Source organism: Oncorhynchus mykiss, chromosome 8, assembly GCF_013265735.2.
Source record: "Oncorhynchus mykiss isolate Arlee chromosome 8, USDA_OmykA_1.1, whole genome shotgun sequence".
Taxonomy (NCBI): domain Eukaryota; kingdom Metazoa; phylum Chordata; class Actinopteri; order Salmoniformes; family Salmonidae; genus Oncorhynchus; species Oncorhynchus mykiss.
In genome coordinates this window covers 65,561,693-65,588,885 of record NC_048572.1, presented here as the reverse complement: position 1 = coordinate 65,588,885, position 27,193 = coordinate 65,561,693, and the positions used below count along the sequence as shown (strand labels likewise).

Genomic DNA, 27,193 nt, shown 5'->3' with positions numbered 1-27,193 from the left:
GGCCTCTGCAGAAGTTAGGGCATTCATACTTGCGCATCGCAGAGCTGTTGTGAATTAAGTTGTCAAGGAAGTGAGTTTGTGTTTACACAGAACATACAGCCCCAACCTACCATCAACCAATCATGTAAATGCCGAGCTATACGGAGCTATAAAGAGCCCCTCCGCATTGTTACAACATTTATGAGGTACACGGCGATGAGGTACAGAGTTCAATTTAGCCTCTGAAAGCTCCGCTATTGCATTACACCCTCGGTACGGAGCCCCTGGACCTCATTTCCGGAAACACGGGTGGAGAGGTTAGTGTTATTCGACTTCCCAAGGTTTCCAGATAGCATGGACCAATGGTGGTTACGCCCCAAGGATCCCGGAAATCATGGTGGAGACTATTTTACTTTCAGTTTCATCCTCCAACTTCAAACAGCTGTAAAAATGATGTTTTTTTCACAGTAATTTAGATAGTACAATGATACCTTACACTATTCACCGGTCTGGCTTTTGTTGTCAAATAGAAAGTCTGCATTTTAGACTGCGGTTTTGTATTGGCCCAAAATACATTTTCTGTGAAAAATATTTTGAACCAGTATCATTCCATTATTACTGCAGATATGCTATGAATGATGTTCTGCAAATACAGTGCACAATTTATAAATGTAGCTCCTTTAATAAGCTAAATTAGACATTCTGTTAACATATGACCCCAAAGTGATCTGTTCTTGCAATTTGTAGTCTAGGACATTTCATATTTACATATGATATTTTTTCACAAGGTAGTTTGAATGTAGTGAACTACTTTTTCAAAGTAACTTTAGTCAAGTAAACAATATTTTTCTTAAGGGTAGTTCAGTTTAGCTTAACTTCTCCCAATGTGAAGTAATTGGTAGCTTGGTAAACTATATTTTCTGTTCACTGTTCAATCATCACCAAAGGATCTCCCCTTAACCATATCCTTGGTTCATTGCTGTTTTATGAATATGTGAATTTGATAACAGCCAGTGATTGATTGATTATCACTGAATTGAGCGCTCGCCATGATGAACTTGGTTATACAGTTCCTAGATAGAGCCTACTACACAGTATCATTCGATAGGGAATGTAACACATTTCCCCCCCCCCCAAAAAATGTTATTTGTCCTCATACTGTATATGTCTAGTCTATTCACCTTATTATTGAAAATGTCCATGACATGTAAAGAGAGAATCTTGAGGACCACTCTGCAAGCAGACACATTACAAAGGGTCACATGAACAAATTTTATTTGTCTTGCATATGGTAATAAACCTATTGTAAAACAATAAGTTACTATTCATTCACTATCAAGTTATGTTGACTAACAATTAAGATGACTATGGTCACATACCGTTAAAACAACCAAAGTATATTGGGATGGAGGGAACATCAAAAAAAAGCAGGCAGAAGAAAAATATCTGCGGAATTGACCCTAGAGTTACCTACAGTATATTGTGGTTGTAAGTATTGATTTGAGGATGTGCGTATGATCAAGCTAACTGTACAAAAGAATGTAAGATAATTACAACAAAAATACAAATCGTTTTACAGATGACTTGGTGGATAAGAGGTGGTGTCATACCAGGGTGTGTCAGTGCAGTAACTTTTCCTGTTTTCCATGACATCTCAATTATGATCTAACATAAGTCTACTGCACTGTACTGTACTGTACTGTACTGTACTGTACATTACTGACAGCAAATGGTACTTTGAAAGGAGGAAGTAAGCCATGATATGATAAAGCTTTCAAGTTATACAAAACCCGAGAACTTGGTACAATAGCTATTTGCTTATCATCACCTCATATGTATCCCTACTAGAAATACATTATTTATAGATCTCTATGTACCAGCCAAATTATGTAGGTTTTCGCCTTCTCATAAATGTCTATTTATGAAAAGGCACACAATTCAAAAATGTACCAGGAAATATTACAATCCAGATCTATTTTATCTTAGAAAAATAGAATCAATCATACGAGTGAACCAACAAAACATAATATGGTAGCATAATCTACTTTAAATAGAATATAAGCACAGTAGTTTATATAGTTAATACACTGTAGTATTACTATTGTCCGCAGTAACCCTCGTGATTCAGTTCAGACTTGTCGGCATCATTTAAAAAAAAGCTGCAACAGTTGTCTACCATTTACTGAGTAGATCAGCCATGCAAAACTTAAAATGCACAATGAATCAATAAAGATGTTACTTTGTTCAATATTAAGAGGAATTCCAACTAGAGATATGCATGAATTCTTGGATTAGTGCCTTAAAATCCTCCGTCTGTAGAGGGCAGTGTTATACTTTCTACCTGAGTACTGTACTGTATTGGACCTAGCAATCAGCCCCATACAATATAAATTCAACTTGACACATCAAACATCACATACACAGTATTTGTTCCAACTAGCATACATACATACCCAACACATGTTCTGCACTTCTCGAAGGCAGCATTATAACAACATGAATACAGTGAGGAATGTAACAACAGATTTCCTTTGATCAGAATGGATCTGGTACTCAGCAGTAATGCATGTCCATTTTAGTGAAGAACTTGAATAACCATTCAGTTGATATGATCTGTATCTAAGTGAATGAAGTGCTGCTGTATGATACTTTTTTCCCCTTAAGTATAATGGTTGTCATTATCTAATCACTTTTGCCATAGTGTAAATCCTTGAGGTTGCCATGCAATACTTGTATGGCTTGTCCATTTCCCATTGCATGGATGAAGGGTTGCACAACAACAGAGCTAAACACAGAAATTAGGGACGTAAGCTCATTCACGAACAGAATATAAAATAGTAGAATATAAAGTATTAGAAAGCAATCATAGATAGTCATGTATAGGCTATTATTAAAACTGTCTTATTGGTCTATTTCCATATAGATTTGCTATATAATATGCTGCACTTTCTTTTTGCTTCCCTGAACTAAGAGACTGTTGCTTGTTCCATATATCTCTTGGTTGACTTGATTGAGAACAATGCAAAATCTAAACAGACAAAATAACATGAAAAGTATATTAAACTTAGCAAATGAATGCAAGTCATATCAAGTAACAGAATATGATATGACATTGATACTGTTTCACAAATGATGAGCCCTTATATAAAAATCCCAAAGCCTTTCCTCATTTCTCTCTTCAGATGATGTCCTTGTCCCAACACACTAGCAAGCTAAAACAAAGAAACTTGCAATGAATAACTTGCTACGTAAAAAGTCCTGGACCATAATGTACAATTTGTTCATAAATGTCCTCATTCATACTAGGTTGTTTCTTTGCTCACATTGGAGCCTTATAGTAAAATCCACTGTTATAAGTTCCACGTCTGCAGCAAAAAGCAGTTCTCATAGGTCTTCAGAAACAGTGATGTTATCAGAAATAATACTTGTCAAGTCATGCAGACAACTTATTATTCACTACATTAGTGTGCTTCTTTTTTTTCTTCATACACAAACAGAGAGTCTGTTTCCTCTTTCCTTGACCGTCCACCTATACTAGTCACATGCTTGTTTCACAAGGTGGAGATAGACTTCCATCCAGAACTATGTGGTTTTCCTTTTGGCTGTTGCCTGTCTCTCTTTCCCCGTTGCCGGCGACGACCACTTCCTGAGTAGTGCAGTTGAGGGATTTAGGTGACAAAGGGCTGAAGACGGCGGCCCTGTCCATGTGATTCCCGCTATGGCTTAAAATGGAAGGCGGACCTTCTCCCTCTAAGCCCTGGGCTCCATCCTCTCTTTGGCCTGACTGTCCTGGAGACCATGGGCTGGTCACCGGGCCCTGGCCTGGGGGTGGGGAGGGCTGGTATCCTGGTGGAGACAGAGTTGCACTGAGAGACTGAGGGGACTTAGTGCTGGGAGGTGTTAATGGCACCTCTCCCTGAGATTCATTGAAATTGACTTTGAGAGATTTTGTCTTCTGTGGATTGTTGCCTCTGAGAGAACTGCGGATGCTTTCGACGCTCATGTCAAAGCTTTGATTATCCTCCCCCTGTGAGGCCCCCTCTGGATTGCTTGAGACAAACTCATAAAGACCCTCCTTGATGATGGTGGCCGGCTGAACTTTGCCTGTGGTTTTTGGTTCCACAGAGGTGATCTGGCTGAGGTCGAGGGGATGAGGAGCTCTCCGTCCTGCTACGTTGGGGAGGAGGGAACTGCTCTCTGCCACACTGAACTCCGTAGTGCAGCTGGCAAAGCTGTCCACACTGGATGGGCTCCTGAGGTCACCCATGGCTCTTTCCTTGATTGGGGGGGGCTTTAGTCCAGAAGACACTACCTTCATTTCCATTACTTCCTCAAGCTTCTGTCCTTGTTCATGTGGAGCTCCAGAGCCAATGTTGGCAGTGGTCGTCATCTTGTTGTACATCTCCTCCAATATCTGGGCGTTCAGGTGCTGTGGGCTGGTTCTTGGTGGATTGACCCTATCTGGAGATCCCAGTTGAGCAACCTCTTTATACCTCGCCTGGGATTTTGGACTAACCTCAGAGTTGCCGTGCCTACTGCTCCACCTACTAGGCGAGAGATGGTTATCCATCGGCCGTTTCTCGTCACCTTTCTCCACCATAACATCCGTCAGCTCCATACTGCGAGCAAATGCATCCTTCAGATTCATAGAAACAATACTGCCATTCCTCTTGGCCCGCTCCAAGGCCTCTCTCCTCTTGATGGCTTTCTCCTGTCTCTTCTGCTCTCTGTAAAACTCTGAGAAGTTGTTCACAATGATGGGGATGGGCAATGCAATGACCAATACACCTGCAATACAGCAGAGCCCACCAACTATTTTACCAAGAAGAGTTTGTGGATATATGTCCCCATAACCTACAGTTGTCATGGTAATGGTAGCCCACCAGAATGAAGCTGGAATACTAGTGAATTTTGTGGCATCTTCATCTTTTTCGGCAAAGAATACCAGGCTGGAGAAGATCATGATACCCATAGCCAGAAACAATATTAACAGACCCAATTCATTGTAACTGCGCCGAAGGGTGAACCCAAGGGACTGCAGTCCAGTGGAATGTCTGGCCAGTTTTAGAATTCTCAAGATTCTCATGATACGAAATATCTGGACCACTCGTCTGACATTCTGGAACTGCAGAACACTCTTGTTGGATTCGGTCAGGAAGAGAGTTACATAGTAGGGCAGGATAGCGAGTAAATCAATGACGTTCAGTGGGCCTTTGCTGAACTGCCACTTGTCAGGAGAAGAGAGGAAGCGGAGGAGGTACTCCATCGTGAACCAGGCGATGCACACAGCTTCAACATGCGCTAGGCTGGGATTGTCATTGAACTGTCCAAACTCATCAACGACTTGTAGCTCCGGCAAGGTATTGAGTGATAATGAGATTGTTGATAGAACGATGAAGAATACGGAGACAAAGGCCAGGAACTGAAAGACAAAGAAACAATTTAATATTAGTCATGATGAGAGAGTTGAAACAACTCCTTTTACGTGTGTGCGTGTGTGTGTGTGTGTGTGTGTGTGTGTGTGTGTGTGTGTGTGTGGTGCACATATATGTGTCATGCGACTAGAAAAGGCCATAGTATGTGGTTGGATTGATTTCATCATCTCTTGTGTTTCATCCACTAAACAAGGGGGTACACAAAAGGTCCACTGAACATAGAAGAGATTAATGTTAACATCTGGAATACGAATTTGAAATAAACAAGGTTCATATCAGCATGTCACGTTAGCATTGCTTGATATAAAGGATGGCCAATTTTGGGAGATAAAGCTACAATAACAATAACATGATGTCTTCTACATACATAGACAATCCACAAAGTGATATCATATTTGTCGGAGGTTAACAGTTTTGATTAAGTAAACAAATAACTTCAGCATTTTGCAAGTGGTTCTTTCATGTTTCAATGTGTTCTCTTGATGAAAGAAAATATCCTCCATTCATTGAAAACAAATTTTATGCGAAATGTCAAGGAACATGAATCAAACTGATTAGAGATTTCCTGTCTCTAAATCTCTGAAGACTTGATTTGGTATCAACATGTATACAAATGCATAATTTACACCTGACATCGTCTTGCAAGCCTAAAAGTACATACTGGTTACTAATTCTAGTTAACTTGTTTCTCAGAACTAAGCCTTCCTTACTGAGGTACCTGGAAAACCTTCATTATGCCTTCAAGTGAGCAGATAGTGAGTGACTTCAATATTTGTTTACATTTAGCTTTGCCAGGAGGATCAATAAGAGCAGGTGTAAGAATGTAAAAATCAACCAGTAAGTTGACTGCTGACTTTGCTTAAGGTCTAATGATTTTCTATAAGTAAATCAACTACCACACCTCAGCTATCACTGTCTTCACAGGGTCTAGAATTGTTCTCCCAATGCAAACCCTTAACCCTACAGTGGGGTACTCATATTGGTCTGGCAGAGGCAGAGCAGCCTCGTAATGTGCCTTGACCTTAAGGGAGAGATTTGTTAGTGCATCCATCTAACTATAAAGTCATTTTTAGTTTTACTATGATATTACTGGTACGTTACTTAGTGACAGTATAGCGACCTATTTTTTAAAATGTATTACACAACATCCTTTGGTTAGATGGAGCTGCCACTTAAACTTGTATATACTGTATAACCCAATGGGTATGATGATGTGAGCAATACCAGAAATGGTTGTGTAAGGCACAGATGACAGAGCAGAAGGCAATATTTCCTCCCATCCAGCTAAATGTGGCCGGTAGCAGAGGCTCGCTTATGGATTGATAATCAATGCTTAAAGCAGATATCCTGTCAACTTTCTGCAGCCCATAGGCCACTCTTTCCTTACCCCAAGAAACACTTAAATCAGGGATATCTGACTGATGGAGGAAACAAACAAATCACCACATCAGTTAACGCTAATTAACAGTATATAGATTTTTGTCTGCACTTTATTGTGTCACGGTTCTAAGAAGTCTTTGTCAATGGCTATCTTTCTCTGATTAAATAAGCACTAACATAAGCACATACCAAAGGTTGACAAAGGTCAAACCTGTGAGGTGTGTGTATGTTCACTTTGTCATCAAGACAAGGGCACAGGTTTAGTGCCCTGTGGAAATAGACGCTTATTATATCCCTCTTAGTTATACCTGGTCGGTCCAGCCTCCCTCCCTCCTTCCCTCCCCCTTGGCTTGGGTTCCCAAGGCCTGTGACACTGTCATCACATGGGCTTTACCTCCCTGAAACACTCTCTTAATCATGGCTTTAGAGGAGAATTAACCCCAGGTTACAAAGGACTCCGACACCGAAATAGATCTGTATCTCCAACGCCTCTGTAGAAAAAAGGTAATTGTGATTAGCAGACAGAGACAAAAAAAAAACTATGGCATAAAAGTATAGTTAGGGCTGCAAAGGGAGCGGATATTACTTGAAACTTTCAAAGTGTACCAGTAAACTACCAGAATGTTGGTATCTTTCAAGGATTTTATGTAATCTATGAAAAGACATCTAGTGGCCCTTTTTGGTATTTCAGATTATCACAGGTGTCTGTAATTATCTCTAGCCCTCTGGGGATTTATCAAATGTAAAATATATGAAATAATTAAATAAGATGATATTAAATTAAATTAAAAACGGAATGTCAAAGCTCTAAAACATTATGCTAAATATAAGCCATCAAATTAGTGAATACCAGGGTTTCAGCATGAAATATCCTTTTAACACACTTACAGTGCCTTCAGAAAGTATTTATAACCCTTGACTTATTACACATTTACAGCCTGAATTCAAAATTGATTAAATATATTTTTTTCTCATCCATCTACACAAAATACTTTTTAATGATTTGTTTTATTTTTTACTTACGGAAAATGAAATACAGAAATACCTAATTTGCATATGTATTCACATCCTTGAGTCAATACTTTGTAAAAACACCTTTGGCGGCGATTTCAGCTGTGAGTCTTTTTGGGTAAGTCTCTAAGAGTTTGCACACCTGGATTGCACAATATTTGCCCATTATTCTTGTGGTAAAACTTTTTTCAAGCTCATTGGTTATTGACCATTACTATTCATCCATTTTCAAGTCTTGCCATAGATTTTCAGGCCGATTTAAGTCAAAAATGTAACTAGGCCATTCAGGAGCATTCAATGTTTTCTTGGTAAGCATCTCCAGTGTAGATTTGGCCCTGTGTTTTAGGTTATTGTCCTGCTGAAAGGTGAATTCGTCTTCCAGTGTCTGTTTTAAAGCCGACTGAAGCAGGTTCTCCTCTAGGATTTTGCCTGTGCTTATAGCTGTATTCAGTTTATTTTTATCCCCCCCAAAAACTCCATAGTCCTTGCCGATGACAAGCATACCCATAACATGATGCAGCCACCAGCATGCTTGAAATATGAAGAGTGGTACTGATATTTTGTGTTGGATTTGGCCCAAACATAACGCTTTGTATTCAGGACACATTTTGTGCAGTAATACTTAAGTGCCTTCATGCAAACAGTATGCATGTTTTGGAGTATTTGTATTCTGTAGAGGCTTCCTTCTTTTCATTTAGGTTAGCATTGTGGAGTGACTGGGTGTTTTGATACACCATCCAAAGCCAAATGAATAACTTCACCATGTTCAAAGGGATATTCTGTGTCTGCTTTTTTTTTTTTTTTACACATATACCAATCGCTGCCCTTCTTTGCAAGGCATTGAAAAACCTTCCTGGTCTTTGTGGTTCAATCTCTGCTTGAAATTCACTACTCGATTGAGGGACCTTACAGATAATTGTATGTGTGGGGTAAATATATGGGGTAGTCATTCAAAAATGATTTTAACCACTATTATATAACATGGAATGAGTCCATTCAACTTATACGATTTGTTAAGCACATTTTTACTCCTGAATGTATTTAGGCATGACATAACAAAGGGGTTGAATACTTATTGACTCAAGACATTTCAGCTTTTAATGTTTTATTAATTCCTTGTTCTACAAACAAAATTCCACTTTGACATTATGGAGTATTGTGTGTAGATCAGTGACACAAAATCTTAATTTAATCCATTTTAAATTCAGGCTGTAACTCAACAAAATGTGGAAAAATTCAAAAGTGTGACTACTTTCACAATGGCACTGTATATATTTCACAATGTCAATATGTATTTGTTCTGTAATGTTTTGGTGTCAAACTGGTGGCAGTTGAGAAGAAAAGTCAATAGTTGCAGAGTTAATAGAAAATAATACCATTATTGATTAGATTCTATTTTCTCTTAAACCATATGGTCTATCTACTAGAAATTCATGGACACTGACATATTTTTATATACTATATATGAATACATCTTTTTACAAGTTATTCAAGTATAAATTACCAAAATTACGATAGATTGCCATATATTTTCTGTTAATTACCAAAAATACTGAAGATTCCAGTAACTTTGGTAAATTACAGGAGCTTTGCAACCCTAAATACAGTATTGTCTGTTGGAGATTCAGTCACACAGACAGTTGCCAATTTAATTTCAACTCATTTAAAAGATGCATAGGTGTTTGAATGGGAGAACTAATGACGTAAAAAGACAGATCCCTCATTGCAGATAATGCAGTTAGGAGTTAGCAGTAACATTTCCTAGCAGAACACCTCAAGGTGTCAAAATCATTTCTATAGGGATACTGGCCCATGTTGACTCGAATGCTTCCCACAGTTGTGTCAAGTTGGCTGAATGTCCTTTGGGTGGTGGACCATTGTTGATGCACACGGGAAACTGTTGAGCGTGAAAAACCCAGCAGCATTGCAGTTCTTGACACAAACCGGTGCACCTGTGCCTGACACCTACTACCATACCCTGTTCAAAGGCAATCTTTTGTCTTGCCCATTCACCCTCTGAATGGCACACATACACAATCCATGTCTCAGTTGTCTCAAGGCTTAAAGATGTATTTCTAACCTGACTCCTCCCCTTCATCTACACTGATTGAAGTGGATTTAACAAGTGCCATCAATAAGGGATCATAGCTTTCACCTGGATTCACCTGGTCAGTCTATGTCATGGAAAGAGATTAATGTTCTTAATGTTTTGTATGGTCAGTGTATATTGGTATATCCCAAACAGGCCAGGACATACTGTAGTATTTAGCACTGAAAGATTTTGGGGGGAGAGCTATTGACTGGCTTGGAGAGCTAACGATGGGACTCTTGGCCTTGTGAGAGATGGTTACACAGAAAAATCCCTTTCTGGAGGGATTTCCCTCATCCCATGAAGCAAATGCAATTATAGACTTTATTAAATGTCATGTATTCTTTCTTATTTGAAACATAAATATTATATGTATAGGCTAATACATGCTAACTTTGAGTCTCTACTCATAGCCATACAACCATACTGTATGGATCACAATGAGTTTCATTAATCAATTATTATACACAATCTGCTTTCTATACACAATATACTGTCTGGCTGGCATTTTTCAATGAAAGTTTCCATGGGGGTGTTTAGAATTACAACGTTGACTGAAGAAGAAGTATCAGATTATTGGTTGATTCTTCCTGTTGAGGAAAGAATGAGTAACCATTTCTAACCTCTCTCTATCCTTACTATAGATAGCCACCAAATCCTATTATAATTATCCTGAAATGTCCTCCTCACAGAGACAAGACAACGCAAGCACATGCAGAAGCTCCTATACTTATGGCCCTCTGGAGGACAGGGGGTGTTATATTGACTTATTATACCTGCATCTACATATAAAGTGATAAAAAATATATAATAAAAATAAAAAAATGTCCAGGAGAGCACATAAGGTGATTTACAGTGGAGAGTGGCCATAGCTGTGACAGCCTGTCGATGCCACGTGAGTTGCTGACAACCGCCTGCATCTGCTGCCAGCTACTTCTGAGAAAGCCTCCTGCCAAGCTGAGGCAAAAAATAAATGAGCCACAACTGGTGGTAAAACATAATATATATGTTGGTTCCACTTATAAAGTACCATGATCCATACAAGTATTGGTAATGTTTATTTTTATTTTACAGTGCTGTTTTAGATGGTATTTGACAGATTATTACTCCGAAATGATGTGGTAAGTAGAAATGGGTTGGCCTACTGTACTTCCAGGTGTTTACCTGTTATTTACTTAATGAAAATAATGTATAATTCAACACAATCAGTAGCTACCTACAATTAGTATCAATGATATTTGTACTTGGTTTTAATATTAATAAGGTGGAAAAAGTTAATATGCCAGAACAATGTAACAACTATGTTACTACATAAGTAAATCCCAAATAACCCAAATCATTGGAAAGATATCAGATGTAAGAACATTTCAAAACTTTTAAAAAAATATACAAATGTTCAACTGAGAACACATTAAAGAAAGGTGGCTTGCTATAGAGCTTTACAGAGAGTCATTATGTGATGCAGTGGTACACTCTTAGAAAAAAGTGTTCCATAAGGGTTCTTCGGCTGTCCCCGTAGGAGAAACCTTTTTTGGTTCCAGATAGAACCCTTTTGGGTTCCATGTAGAACCCTCTGTAGACACGGTTCTAAATGGAACCCTGCAATCAAAACCTGCAACCAAAAAGGCTTCTTCAAGGGGTTTTCCTATGGGGACAGGCAAATAACCTTTACATTTTACTGCAGTCGGCTAAATCAGGGTCACACAGAGTGTTTCTTGGTAGTCTTAAACAAATCTACTTTGAAACTAAAGTATACACCTCACACACATGGTTTTGGGTTTAAGAAAAAGAAGGCACCTGTAACATGTCAGATATAGAATTTAAATGTATTCAATTTTGAGTTTGCATCCCAATATTACACTTTATATACATATAAATATCACAGAAGACTGAAAAATAACAAAACTGTTTGACATAGAAACATTGAATTTTCAGCATTTATCAAGTGTATTAATTACGAATTTATGACAAATACTATATTAACCTTTTCACGCGTGAATTCCAAATATCTCTAACATGCTGACCACACTGGCAGTGTTGCGTGCGCGAGCATTGAAAAATAAATGTACACATACATGTTATTCAATAATTTCAACCAAACTGCTCATGAGCATCTGCATAGCCATGCGCTAAAATACAAATTGGTTATATTCTAGATGTTTGACGTGCTGGAAGTCCTGCCTCTCCCATCTCATTGGTTTTTAGGAGCACATACCCACGTGGGTGATTGAAAGATGGAGGTCCACACTCCATCCACACACACATGGTTTCTCAAATGATTGCCTCGCCTGGTTCACCAACTACTTCTCTGATAGAGTTCAGTGTGTCAAATCGGAGGGTCTGCTGTCCGGACCTCTGGCAGTCTCTATGGGGGTGCCACAGGGTTCAATTCTTGGACCGACTCTCTTCTCTGTATACATCAATGATGTCGCTCTTGCTGCTGGTGAGTCTCTGATCCACCTCTACGCAGACGACACCATTCTGTATACTTCCGGCCCTTCTTTGGACACTGTGTTAACAACCCTCCAGGCAAGCTTCAATGCCATACAACTCTCCTTCCGTGGCCTCCAATTGCTAGTAAATTGTTAGTAAAACTAAATGCATGCTCTTCAACCGATCGCTACCTGCACCTACCCGCCTGTCCAACATCACTACTCTGGACGGCTCTGACTTAGAATACGTGGACAACTACAAATACTTAGGTGTCTGGTTAGACTGTAAACTCTCCTTCCAGACCCATATCAAACATCTCCAATCCAAAGTTAAATCTAGAATTGGCTTCCTATTTCGCAACAAAGCATCCTTCACTCATGCTGCCAAACATACCCTTGTAAAACTGACCATCCTACCAATCCTCGACTTTGGCGATGTCATTTACAAAATAGCCTCCAAAACTCTACTCAACAAATTGGATGCAGTCTATCACAGTGCAATCCGTTTTGTCACCAAAGCCCCATATACTACCCACCATTGCGACCTGTACGCTCTCGTTTGCTGGCCCTCGCTTCATACTCGTCGCCAAACCCACTGGCTCCATGTCATCTACAAGACCCTGCTAGGTAAAGTCCCCCCTTATCTCAGCTGGCTGGTCACCATAGCATCTCCCACCTGTAGCACACGCTCCAGCAGGTATATCTCTCTAGTCACCCCCAAAACCAATTCTTTCTTTGGCCGCCTCTCCTTCCAGTTCTCTGCTGCCAATGACTGGAACAAACTACAAAAATCTCTGAAACTGGAAACACTTATCTCCCTCACTAGCTTTAAGCACCAACTGTCAGAGCAGCTCACAGATTACTGCACCTGTACATAGCCCACCTATAATTTAGCCCAAACAACTACCTCTTTCCCAACTGTATTTAATTAATTAATTTATTTTGCTCCTTTGCACCAAATTATTTTTATTTCTACTTTGCACATTCTTCCATTGCAAAACTACCATTCCAGTGTTTTACTTGCTAAATTGTATTTACTTTGCCACCATGGCCTTTTTTGCCTTTACCTCCCTTCTCACCTCATTTGCTCACATTGTATATAGACTTGTTTATACTGTATTATTGACTGTATGTTTGTTTTACTCCATGTGTAACTCTGTGTCGTTGTATCTGTCGAACTGCTTTGCTTTATCTTGGCCAGGTCGCAATTGTAAATGAGAACTTGTTCTCAACTTGCCTACCTGGTTAAATAAAGGTAAAATAAAAAAAATAAAAAAATAAAATTCCAGTTGGTTGCAGTAATGCATCTTAAAGTTGGTTGCCAACGTCATATAAAATTCACAGAAGAAGATTGAACTAGGACAGATTATTAGATTTAATTGTGGATTAATTGTCGGAGTAGAGCTAAATGTCCATGAATGTTTCATATGTGTTTCGACCTGTCCCCAAATTAATCAGTTGGCTCAGAGTTCTTTTTGATATTTCAACCTGCGTGTCCTGATCGCATCTGGTGTGGATGGACAAAATCAAGAAGCCCACACGGATACGCGCGTGCCCGGTGTCGTCAACATGTAATGGTCGCCCTAGCATGAGTTTTTTTTTTTATGCAGGTGATGTCAGAATCCACTCACTGTTTCAAAATGTGATCATTAAGCAACAGGACAGTTAACCCACACTGCCCTCTAACCAAGGCACTCTGCTTGCTAATTATCTATAGGCTGTTTCAATTAGTAAATTTCAAATTATTTTCTAACAGGTTTTATTTTGCAACAACAGTTTGAATTGAGGTGTGTTCAGGCTCCTCATTAATTCACATAAGAATTAATGAGGAGTCACCCATGTCACTGTTGCGGACAATTTATGTTTGAGGCTTTACTGAGCCGGACAAAATTCTCTCTTCAAAGAGTGCCCAAGTACTTCTCTCGTGTTTCTCGAGATCAAGTATGCAGACATTTGCGCATCTATAGTCAGAACAGGCCTTACACAAACTTTTCCCCCCTGGCACATTTTCTGGCTGGTGCCCGCATTGCCTTCATTCTTGTTTTCCTTTGGACTTTGGACATGCGTGTGCGTTCCTATCAAAGTAAGTGCCTTATTTTCTGTAAATTGTTTTGTTGTTTCTACTGCAGCATACCACATGTATGTATGGAGCATAATGTATTTACTGTTTTACTCATGTTTTCAAGTAATGGTGACAGATCATGTATTCCAATTCTTGCGTAGATTGTAATGGTGTGGGTAAAATATTTTTATGAAAGTTGTACTGATTATGATGAGCTACTGCTAAGCTATTTGCCAGCTCAAATCAAATCCAATTTTATTGGTCACATACACATGGATAGCAGATGTTATTGCGAGTGTCGCGAAATGCTTATGCTTCTAGATCTAACAGTGCAGCAGTATCTAACAGGTAATATCTAACAATTCCACAACCTAACCTAATACACACAATATAGTAAAGGTATGGAATGAGAATATATAAGTATAAAATATATGGATGAGCAGTGACAGAGTGGCTAAGATGCAATAGATGGTAAAGAATAGATAGTGAAATATACAGTATACAGTATATACATATAAGATGAGTAAAGCGAGCTATGTAAACATTATTAAAGTGGCATTATTTAAAGTGACTAGTGATCAATTTTTTTAAGTGGCCAATGATTTGAGTATGTATGTAGGCAGCAGCCTCTCTGTGTTAGTGATGGCTGTTTAACAATCTGATGGCCTTGAAATAGAAGCTGTTTTTCAATCTCTGTCCCAGCGTTGATGCACGTGTACTGACCTCGCCTTCTGGATGGAAGCGGGGTGAACCGGTATGATCTGTGACATGATCTGTGACATCAGGTGTTGTAGGTGTCCCGGAGGCCAGGTAGTTTGCCCCCGATGATGCGTTATACAGACCGTACCACCCTCTGGAGAGCCCTGCGGTTGTGGGCGGTGCAGTTGCCGTACCAGGCTGTGATACAGACCGACAGAATGCTCTCAATTGTGCACCTGTAAAAGTTAGTGGGGGTTTTCGGTGACAAGCCAACATTTTTTAGCCTCCTGAGATTGAAGAGGCGCTGTTGCACCTTATTCACTTAAAAAAGGTATTCATATAAAGTGTTGGTGCTACATACTGTGTCGGCTGATGAAATAACATTGACCGTCTTCTGGGTAACGCCCTCAAAACAAAAAAGAGGTGCTGTTGCACCTTCTTCACCACACTATTTGTATGCATGGACCATTTCAGTTTGTCGGTGATATGTACATAGAGGAACTTAAAACTTTCCACATTTTACATTGCTATCCCGTCGATGTGGATAGGGTGCAACAGGTCCCTTTGCTGTTTCCTGAAATCTACAATCATCTCTTTTGTTTTACTGACATTGAGTGAGTGGTTATTTTCCTGACACCACACTCCGAGAGCCCTCATCTCCTCCCTGTAGGCTGTCGCGTCGTTGTTGGTAATCAAGCCTACCACTGTAGTGTCGTTTGCAAACTTGATGATTGAGTTGGAGGCGTGCATGGCCACGTAGTCGTGTGTGAACAGGGAGTACAGGAGAGGGCTGAGCACGCACCCTTGTAGGGCCCCAGTGTTGAGGATCAGCGGAGTGGAGATGTTGTTGCCTACCAGCTGGGGGCAGCCTGTCAGGAAGTCCAGGAACCATTTGCACAGGGTGCATCGTCTGTGGACCTATTGGGGCGGTAAGCAAATTAGTAGTGGGTCTAGGGTGACAGGTAGGGTGGAGGTGATATGATCCTTGACTAGTCTCTCAAAGCACTTCATGATGACAGAAGTGAGTGCTACAGGGCGATAGTCATTTACGTCAGTTACCTTAGCTTTCTTGGGAACAGAAACAATGGTGGCCATCTTGAAGCATGTGGGGACAGCAGACTGGGATAGGGATTGATTCAAAGCGCGCAAATAAGTTGTTTAATTTGTCTAGGAGCAAGACGTCAGTGTCCGCAACGGGGCTGGTTTTCTTTTTGTAATCCATGTTTGTCTGTAGACCCTGCCACATATGTCTCGTGTTTGAGCCATTGAATTGCGACTCCACTTTGTCTCTATACTGATGCTTTGCTTGTTTGATTGCCATACGGAGGGAATAACTACACTGTTTGTATTTGGGCATGTTTGCAGTCGCCTTGGCATGATTAAATCGGTGGTAAGTGCTTTCAGTTTTGCACGAATGCGGCCATCATTCCACAGTTTCTGGTTAAGGAAGGTTTTAATAGTCACAGTGGATACAACATCTCCTATACACTTCTTTATAAACTCGCTCACCGAGTCAGCGTATTTCTGTACGTCAATGTTATTGTCAGAGGCTACCCGAAACGTAGCTATGTGTAGAGCCATGTTTTTGACATCATACAACGTGTCTGTCAGACCAAAGATGTTATAACACAACAAGGTGAAGAGATGGTTCAATTGACTGACTTATGGTGCTTTCAAGACAACTGGGAACTCTGAAGAATATGAGGTCAAATCATGACGTCAGTGATCTTCAGGTCGGAATGTCAGAGCTCTAGAAAGAGGCCAGAGTTCCCGAGTTGGAATTCTGAGTTGGATGACCGTTCAAAAAGTGGCCAAACTAAGTTCATATATTTCGGGCAATGGGTGAAGCCATCTTTGACTTAGTTTATTTGCGTCTTATAGTGAATGACATTCTGGGATTAGGGAGTTCTCTTGTCAAACATGGCTGCCATCATAAAGAAGTTAGCTGCTGTTAGCTTCGCTGATACGTGTCTTTTTTCTAAACAATATTACATTTCTCCCTTGTGCTCACCAGATATGTGGTACATTGTTAACAAGTCTAACTGTTCGGTGGCTAACTTAAGTATTGTGTTTTTGTCAATGCAACCTGTTATTTAGATTGGTTTATGGAATGAGTTTGGCTGTGGATGTGTTCCGTATGATGCTTGGATGATGTTTGCATTTATCTTTTACAATAAATGGTGAAATTGAGGAATAGAGTTGTGAAGACACAAATATGTGACCATACGAATCCAAGGGTTAATAACATTCCACCCATGAGGCCACTAGAGGGAGATTTGGTCATTTGACTGCAGGAAAGGGCACGGTTCTATATAGCACCTTTTATTCTAAGAGTGTGAGGAGGGATAAGACAAAGCCTCTGAAAAGCCTTGGCTGTAGGAATTGCGTGACGCAGGGATTGTCTCGGGCATGTCAGGATGAACAACCCATCAGGCTACAGTCATGGTTGCTGAGGTCAAGTCAATGGTCATCCTGCATTATCCCTATTGGGTGTGATGGCAGAGCTTCTTGAGGTCTCATTGGTCAACTGTGACCTGAATTATCACCCACCAGGTGGATCAAAGTGCAAGTGCAACATCCACTAAAGTGGCGTAATAGTTGCCAAATGGTTTGACCTTTGCATCTTTCCACTTTGGTCTAATCTAAATTCATGCTGCTTCACGTAGAAATTACACAGGGAAATTAGTGATACCCTTGAGTGACTTGAGTTGCTCTGTACATGAAGAAACAACACAATGGCAAAGACTACGCTGAAAAGTTTGACTTTTTCACAGGCAGGACAATGAAGTCAGTATTCAACATTATACATTAACACAACTTTTCTGTGAAAACCACACTAGTGGTCCACTACCATGTGTCTTTCTCTTGTCTATGACACCACATGGCATTTACACCATTCATTGAGACCACTGTGCCTTGTTCAGCAAATGCTCTATAGATTCTACCCTCACATTGCTATGTGATATACTACCCAAGCACTTAATACAGAATAATTCACTCACGGGCCTTGTACGCGTGTGGTGCATATAGATATAGTCCAGGTAGACAGACATCACTGGTGAGGGTGTGGGGGTGGAATGAGCAGGATTAGCTTCCTCCTGACCTTATCTTTAGATCTGCACCAACTTAATTACATGAACAGTGATCTGGATACAGAGAAATAGCTAGCCTACGTCTTGAGATCATTCCAGGGCAGGGCATGCGTGTACACACAGGGAAGGAAAGCCAACGGATCATCAGATACTCAGCCACAATAATGCACCTTCATGGCTAAGGTGTAAGAGTCTTCTTTGATACGCTGTGTAATAGTCATAAAACACCTGTATTGTTCTTCTCCTGCAAAACATTCTGGGTGGTTTTATCCCCCAACAGTCCTGACAGACAATCTTTACCCACTAAAAGAGCACAGTCTGACAAAGCTCTCATTAATTAAATAAATGCAAATGACAGAGCTTTCTCTTTGGCCGTGGAGCTCTCAGTGGAGTGGAGCAATTACCGTTGAGGCACATATGTTGTATTTTTATTGAATAAGTAAAAAGGAAATAATAAGGTGAATCAATAGACAATGTACAGTATGTCACCTTCATTACTTTCTCAAGACGGATATCGCTATGGGTATCTACAAGAGTTATTGTAGAGTATTTCAGGATTCATCTGTAGTCTAGAGGAAATATATTTTTCACAGCAATAACAATTTACTATTTTCCATATAGATCACATATATTTTCATATAAACTACAGATTTTAAAAAATAAGTTCCCTCTAGACCTATTTGGTAAAAGACAAAGTCCATATTATGGCAAGAACAGCTCAAATAAGCAAAGAGAAATGATAGTCCATATTTACTTTAAGACATGATGGTCAGTCAATGCGGAAAATGTCAAGAACTTTGACCGTTTCTTCCTGTGCAGTCTGATGAGTCCAAATTTGAGATTTTCGGTTCCAACCACTGTGTCTTTGTGAGACACAGAGTGAACGGATTATCTCTGTATATGTGGTTCCCACCGTGAAGCATGGAGGAGGTGTGATGGTGTGGGGGTGCTTTGCTGGTGACACTGTCTGATTTATTTAGAATTCAAGGCACACTTAACCAGCATGGCTCTACAGCATTTTGCAGCGATACACCATCCCATCTGGTTTGCGCTTAGTGGGACTATAATTTATTTTTCAACAGGAAAATGACCCAACACTCCTCCAGGCTGTGTAAGGGCTATTTGACCAAGAAGGAGAGTGATGGAGGGCTGCATCAGATGACCTGGCCTCCACAATCACCCGACCTCAACCCAATTGAGCTAGTTTGGGATGAGTTGGACCGTGGAGTGAAGGAAAAGCAGCCAAAAAGTGCTTAGCGTATGTGGGAACTCCTTCAAGACTGTTGGAAAAGCATTCCAGGTGAAGCTGGTTGAGAGAATGCCAAGAGTGTGCAAAGTTGTCATCAAGGCAAAGGGTGGCTACTTTGAAGAATCAAAAATATGTTTTTGATTTGTTTAACACTTTTTTGGTTACTAAATGATTCCATATGTGTTATTTCATAGCTTATGTCTTCACTATTATTCTACAATGTCGAAAATAGTAAAAATAAAGAAAAACCCTTGAATGAGTAGGTGTGTCCAAACTTTTGACTGGTATTGTAGATATAGGTATGTTCTGTATTTAGAAAATGCCCTTTGGCGATTTTAAAATCCAACAAGGGAATCCATTCGGGAGACCCAGTCTAAGAGCTTTGAGTATTATACCCTGCTAATCCACATTTTCATTATAATATGCTTTGACAATAAAGCCCTTTATTCATACACAGAAATCCCTCAAAACATAACCCTGAGCATGATGCTCTATGGTTATGAGTGGCGGAGATATCCAATACAGTATGTGAGAGGTGGGTGCGTTGGACAATGGGGCTAGTACGCTGGCTGAGCTGCCTCAGCTGTGTTTCTCTCTGTCCCCACCAGGCTGCATGCATGTGTGACCTGGACCGGCATGGTGCAGTCCTTGAGAACATCTGGCCACTGAGAGGTAAGCAGATTAATTGAAAGATCTGGATTTCCCTCATTAAGCCCTGGCCAGTGCCTTCCTCCCACTCAGTTACGTTTAGCTCTTGGGTTGCTGCTAAACTTAAAACAAAGGCTCCAAGGAAATGCACAAAACATTGTCCCGGGAAGATTGTTTGTAGAGGTTCAATCTGGCAGAACACAGGGATTTGTTCCAGCTATAATCTGCGACAGGAGTTTGGATTTACAGCGACATCGGAGAGGAAATGAAGACGTGTGGAAGGCAGAGAACTGTGGCTTAACACAGCTGTTAGAGGGGAATCTTCATCAAAATAATGACTGTATCACAAGTGTTATGGTTATGACATAAAAGAGAAACACCACTTGTAAAATTTCATGTAAAAATTATGTGCAAATAACAGTAAATCCATCAGTCAAACAGTATTACAGTTCCACATTCACCTCAAACCGACTTCACCTCAAGTCCAGTAGCAATATTGTGATCATAACTGCCAAAGGCAAAATGTAATTTACTAAAATAATTAATGATATGAAAGTATTCCTGTAAAATGTATGCCAGTATACAGCCAGCAAAAAATAATCCTACAGTATATAAAATATATATTCTGAGCCAATAACAAAATGGCTGACCTACAGAGCCTACTTCCTCTGGGGTATACTTGTCATACAGCAAAGAGCTCACAGTTTATAAATCTGATGGACAACAAGACAAAAAGCAGCAAGACAAACAACATGCTTTAAATCTCCCCCCCCCCAAAAAAAAGGGATATACCATCTCAATGCATAGGATGTAAGGACTGAAGGTTAGATTTCCTCTGACAAATGTCTCGGAGGGGAAACAAACTGAGCACGGAAACTCAAGAACATATTGATCATTGTCAGGGGGTATTTATGGGAAAGTGATGTAGGACATATTGGATTAGCAGTGTTTTTATAGGTGAGATGTAGCTGGAGCCAATCCACCACATTTGTCACGGAGATTCTGCTGAGTAAGGGGCACAGCGGAGGAATGGCATTTCAGGACATAGTACAACAATAGCAACTGGAAAATGGTTATCTAGCCTACGTAAGACCATAACTTAACCAATATCAAGCCTTGTGTGTTTGTGTATATATGTGTGTGTACATATTCACTATTGATGAGGGATGTACCACTGGATAGGAAACCAAATATATCAGTGTTTCTTAGCAATGCAATGACTCAATTATCAATATACAGTGAAAATGCATATAGACTCTCAAAAATGTATCAATATAACATTGCAGTATGAAGGGAATTTGCATAGATTTCACAGTTCATTACTATGGTCAAAGACACCATGCTATTACCCCACAAAATAGTTTTTATTTAGACCATGTTGACTCAGGCGATGGTCCCTGGCTGTGATCTATGTAGACCAAAGCCTACTGGATTGAGTTCAGTTTGTTGGTGAGGGTGTGATGGTGTCTCTTTGTGTAAGGGGAGAAGGCCACGATTATAGTAATTAGTCAAATATTTGTGCCTGATTGGTCGTCACGATATACAGACCAACCAAAAGCTTGGTTATTTAGGTGACATGAACATGTGACATAGATTCAGACGACGTGATGAGTGGCACCCTGTACTTCAACACAGCATGTAAACTGAACTGATATTTATGTCCAAGGTATTCTGTTTTAGGGACAAACATTGGATGTTGCAATGGCCACGTGCTCACCGCACAGTACTGCATTGAATGGAGAAGAGCAGACTGCCACAGCATACTTATACATCACAACAAAAAAAAACATGCGTATGTCATCTGCTAATGCAGAACTAATTTGCATATTACTACGTATTTGATTACCACCCACTCCATAAATAGACTACTCAACTCAGGGCAATGATTTCCAACTATAGTAGAGTGCCCAGTTCCTTTCATGTGCCATTGTGATGTAGGCCTACAGCCTGCCAACTGCAGTCAAATAAATCATATCACACTCACCACCCTCAAGCCACGCAATCAATTGTATGATTTCTTAAATAAGAATGACAAATAAGCAAAAAAGACTACATTTAAAGTACGTTTATCGATCGCATGATCTTGACTTTCAAGTGTTTATTGAAGAGGATCAACAGACTCATTCAATCTGTACACCTCCAAAAAATGAGGAAAAACAAAACTACAAACATTTCACCTTTAAGACTAACCTGAGAGAGAAGACACTGTTTGGCAACTGAGTAATATTGAACAACCTCACTGATGATTAAGTCTAGCTCTAAAAAGGTCCAGATGGACCCTCTGCCATAATGGAATGAAATTCTCTCAAAGTTGATATAAATCTAAGATAAAAATGGAAGTAATTATTTGAAAGGTTTAACCAGCAGTTTCTAAAAAGTAAAAGGACGGCTCATGCTTTGAATTTTAACAACTGGCTACTATAGTGGAATGTGAAGGCCATTTTAAATTAAATGACTTAGCAACACAATGCATGGATGAAGTCAGGGCCGGGGAAAGATCTTTTGGGGGACAGGTGCAACATTTGTTTAATAATGTTTAAGGCTTGTTGAGCAGTTATGACTTTCATCATTAAGTTACATAAAAGCAATAGATGGCCATATCGTAATGGCAAATTAAATGTCATATATTTAACACACATATTTACGACAACTTGCAGTTAGTGGGATCAGAACAACAGCAACAAAAGGACACTTCAGAGACAGGAAGGGAAAAGGTGCTGTGCTCTGCACAGGTAGAGCCTGATCTGTGCATGTGCTTGTATAAAGTGACACAGGATGAGAATTGATGGGCTTATTTTTTCCTGTTTATAGCTTTTAATATTGAGGTAGTTGCAGATAGAGGAGAAGGGAGGAGGGATGAGACAAGTAGTTATATAAAGGGTGGCACATTACCACACAGATGCAATTTACATTTTCCTGCGCCTCGCACTGCCATGCTTTTACAAACTGAACTGCCATGCTTATACGAACTGAACTGCCATGCTTATATGAACTGAAGGCAAAATGGATTATGCTGAGAGGTGCAGTTTACTTGCCAAGACTCAAAATCCCTCATCCCATATATCAATAATAGGATAACATCCTTGGTATAATAATGATTCAACTTTGCCTGTGTGAATATACTCCCATGGCTGCTGAATATATAAAGAGCACTTAATTAAATGCTCTGAGTTGATCAGGTCCCCATTTCAAAATTGTGACCTTTCTATCCAGTGGGTAAATTGAGGTGGATTGAAAGACGTCTCTCAAAAAAGCTAAAACGTTGGAATACAGTTTTACCATGCACAAAATTCCAATCTAGCCCAGGCTAAGATAACCCTGTACTACTATAGTGCATGTTCCAGACCACAGCAATTGGGCCACATGGGCTAGTGAAAAACCTGTACTTTTCTTTGAGAACAATGCCCTATGACCCATTTGACATTATCAGCTCCAATTGAAGGTCAATCGATGTAAATGGGTGAAATAATTTTAAAAAGGATACGCATCAACAACACAATTGGGAAAAACAATTCTGCTATCCAAGCATTCTGCCTAACCTGCCAAATGGACAAATTTAACTAACTCAAGCTTTTTAAGCATTCTTCAAGAGTAAATTGAGAGTGCTAAGGAAACAGGCTTCTGCCATCTGCACAATCTCACAGTCATTAACTCAAATTAACCAGGGGACCCTCAACCTGTATCTACTCAACAAGTACTGAAGGAACTCATCATGAAGCGAGAAGGAGACTACCTGTACTTCATTTGTTAATCTTATAGCAGCAGCAAACCCAACTCCAGTAATTGATTAACAGCTCTACCGCACACGTGACCCCTGCCCGGGCCGACCGGCATATTGCAAACCTAGCTCACTGTGAGCCAGACGGTGTGCAGCCTTCGCAACAGTCTATTTGCAGAAGCAGCCAGGGTAAAACCCCCAAAGAAGATTAAGTCTCACTTCCATCACTCCCTACAGTACTGAGCCGTACAACCAGGCCTCAGCAAAACTAGGGACACACACCATTATGTAGTAGGCCTACCTGTATGATTTCCTGATGGCTTTTATAGCATATAAAAGTATGTTAAAACTGACAGATATTTAAGAACGGTGTGTAGAATGAAGGAGTTGATGACCAGTATGCCCAGGACACAGCAAGCTGTAAGCACTCACATGGAAGTTTCACATGTTCTGTGTCAAGAAGTTACTCATATTCACAAAAGTTTTGAATGTTTGGTTGTATCATTGAAAATCACACAATACATTTTTGACACCCGTGGTAAAGTTGTTTCCAATAATTTCATAATACAAATGTAGATTTGATAAATATACCAAATCAAATACTGTACTATAAGTAATAAACTGGAATAACATTTTACACTAATGAACATCCATTGAAGCCTCACAAAATTATGACTTCTAGAGTAGTCCGTGAGGTAATTTGATATGGTCAATGCAAGGCCCCTTTCCATTCCTGTCAGCAGTTGTGGGTGATGTAATGACAAGCGCTTGAGTGGATACTGTGTCATTGTGCTGACTCACAAAATATGATTGACTGGGAGCCAACCATAACATACTGCACTGTTGTGACAGGCCAGGTACAACCCATTGCCGCTCCTCCAGTATATCACACCTAGAAGGAGTTGTCGGTGCACACAGCCACTGCCCTTCCCTGTGCCTTTTGCTTTTCCATGTCTTTCTCAGGTCAAAGGGGGCAGCACACCCTGGGATCACCTCTGTGCTTTTAAGCACTCCCTAATCCCCATGTGCTAGCTAATGCTACCCCCATGGTTCCTTCTGCAAGCCAAGTGCCCATCAAGGGGGGGGGGGGGGGGGGGGGTAAGGGATGCCCTTTCTTACTTCACTGTTCACTCTATCATTACAAATCACCAAGCTAATTAACAAACACATTTGGTTTGGTGCTACTATACCCATCTCTGGATAGTCAGGTTTCAATGTAAATATAGTACAGGTATGTGAAGGAGGACATGTTTCAGGGTTTGGAGCCCATCAGCTTGAATTACATGATGTTCATAGTGGCTCAAATATTGCACAGGGACAAAGTGAAATCAAAAGGATTGCCCAATTGGCAGTCTGTTGAGTGTCCTGCCAGTTTAGTGAGGCAGGATAATGGGGACTGACCAGTACTTGTGTGAGCCAACAGTGGGTTCCCCTGACCATCTGTCCTCTTACCTTCACTACCTCCTCCTAAAACACTTTCCTATCAGGCCTACTCCTATAAGACACTCTCTGCACCTCCTCCAGAACTAGGTGACTAAATGTTATTGAATAAATTAAAAACTTGCACACTGCGCTTGACGGTATCACTTGTGTTTTTTAGCAAAACTAAATGTTCTGCTTATCCCTCCCAACTACTCTCCATAAAACTCCAGCATGGTCCTTCAGAAAACCTCCTGTACTGTATATACCATTTGAGGTTAGCATCTGTGTGAACCATTAGATGTTTTAGATTCTGCCCATAGAGAGGACAAATGTGCAATTGTGGGAATACAATGCATTACACTTCCCCACTCTAGGAAAAAAAAGATAAAAGCATGCACATTAAAGCTGTTACTAATGGGTTGACTACTTTCCTTGGCCTGAATTCTGGGACGCCCAGTACACATGGTATACCATTGGGAGTGTGTACGCAAGACAAGGAATTAAGTTGCTGTCTGCAAAATAATATTTCACATTAGACAGATTCATATAAGAACCTAGTCCTGGAGACATAGTTATTTGATTTAACCTGAACATGAATACCAAACCATAATACCTAACCTAACACTAGGCATTTTGTGCCCTAGTTCATATTCACCCCTTGTTAAGCAACTGATCACCCTATACTGAAATGAACTAAATGTATTTAAGGATGAAAAATACTGTGTATCAATATGTGTGATATTATTAATATATATATTTTTAAGTGTATCATATCATCTGTACAATACAAAGCGCAGTATGCACTAATCACACATGCACCATAATCTTCTGGGTTCTTTCTTATCTGATTACTTCATAGGTTAAAGGAGGATTAAGCTGCTGGGGGCCCAATACTCTCCTCCTGAGTTGGAAGGAAGGAGGTATCTAAAGAAAAACTCAATGTGGAACAAAGGATCTGTGAATAAAACTAACTGATCAAATTCCATATATCAAATCCCTGATATATTGAGATCTACTTCATTCAGAGTTTTTCCAGCAGCTGAGCTGGAGTTGAAAAGGGGTTAAGAGCATAGGCTCTATAGTACTCAACTACTTCACAGTAGCCACTTTAGGATGTTTGCCATGAGGCAAATCCAAGATCATAAATTATGTTTAAATCGATAAATTAGAGAAATTCCTGCATCAGCTATGACACCATGGGATGGGATGGATTTGGACTGACCCACAGTCAGTAGGCCTAAACTTAACCCAGGTCAATGCTTTGGTCTTACCTTAGCAGCAAGAGAAGAGCTAGGCTTCTCAAGGAGGTCCCACAGCTTCTGTCTCTTGTCTGGACAGCAGCCTTCTTCCGGCTCCTCCCCATCCTTTTCTCTGAGTGACTCAGCCTCCCTCCTCAACTCCTCGTTCATTTGCTCCTTCTTCTGGTGGTACCTGGCCTGGCAGCAGGACTCCAGGTAGATCTCATCTATACCCCAGTAGTCAAGCTCCTGGCCGAAGGACAGGGCGCACATCTCCTCCATCATGTGCAGCTTCCCTGTTCTGTAAAAGTTCAGAATGGAGGAGAACGCTCCTGGGTGCCTATCGAAGAAGTACTCGTTATCAGTCAAGCTGTAATCATCGCAGATCTCCATTAAGGTTTCGTGGGTATTGCAGTCTCTGAGTTTACCCAGCCTGGTCCTGGGCAGACGGTCCAGTGTCCTCCATAGGACCTCGTGGACAAGACCCCCAACATTGATGCGGACTCTTCTGGATCGGGCCTTGGTACGGATGATATCGATAGGCTCTGGTGGGAGTGAGCCTACAGGACGTAAGTTGCTTTTGGGGATCCCAAAGCCAGCTCTCTCCGCCATGATGGTCACAGTTCAGGTGTTCTGATAGGTCAGGAGGAGGTCAGGTCAAATCCACTGACCCCTCAGTTAGGAATGGGCACACCAACTTTGAATGTGAGATCAACTTCAAACCGGTTGCCCCATGGCT

The 27,193-nt window shown here is 40.4% G+C and overlaps 1 protein-coding gene across 1 annotated transcript; it reads right to left on the bottom strand.

The window, feature by feature from the left end:
- Window positions 1–1,255: 1,255 nt before the first annotated feature.
- LOC110530359 (potassium voltage-gated channel subfamily B member 2) lies at window positions 1,256–27,193 on the bottom strand. Its single transcript, XM_021613347.2, has 2 exons — window positions 26,488–27,193; window positions 1,256–5,401 (listed from the first exon to the last, which is right to left on the bottom strand). The coding sequence occupies exons 1-2, from the start codon at window positions 27,064–27,066 to the stop codon at window positions 3,518–3,520; spliced, it is 2,463 nt and encodes an 820-aa protein (XP_021469022.1). The 5' UTR covers window positions 27,067–27,193; the 3' UTR covers window positions 1,256–3,517.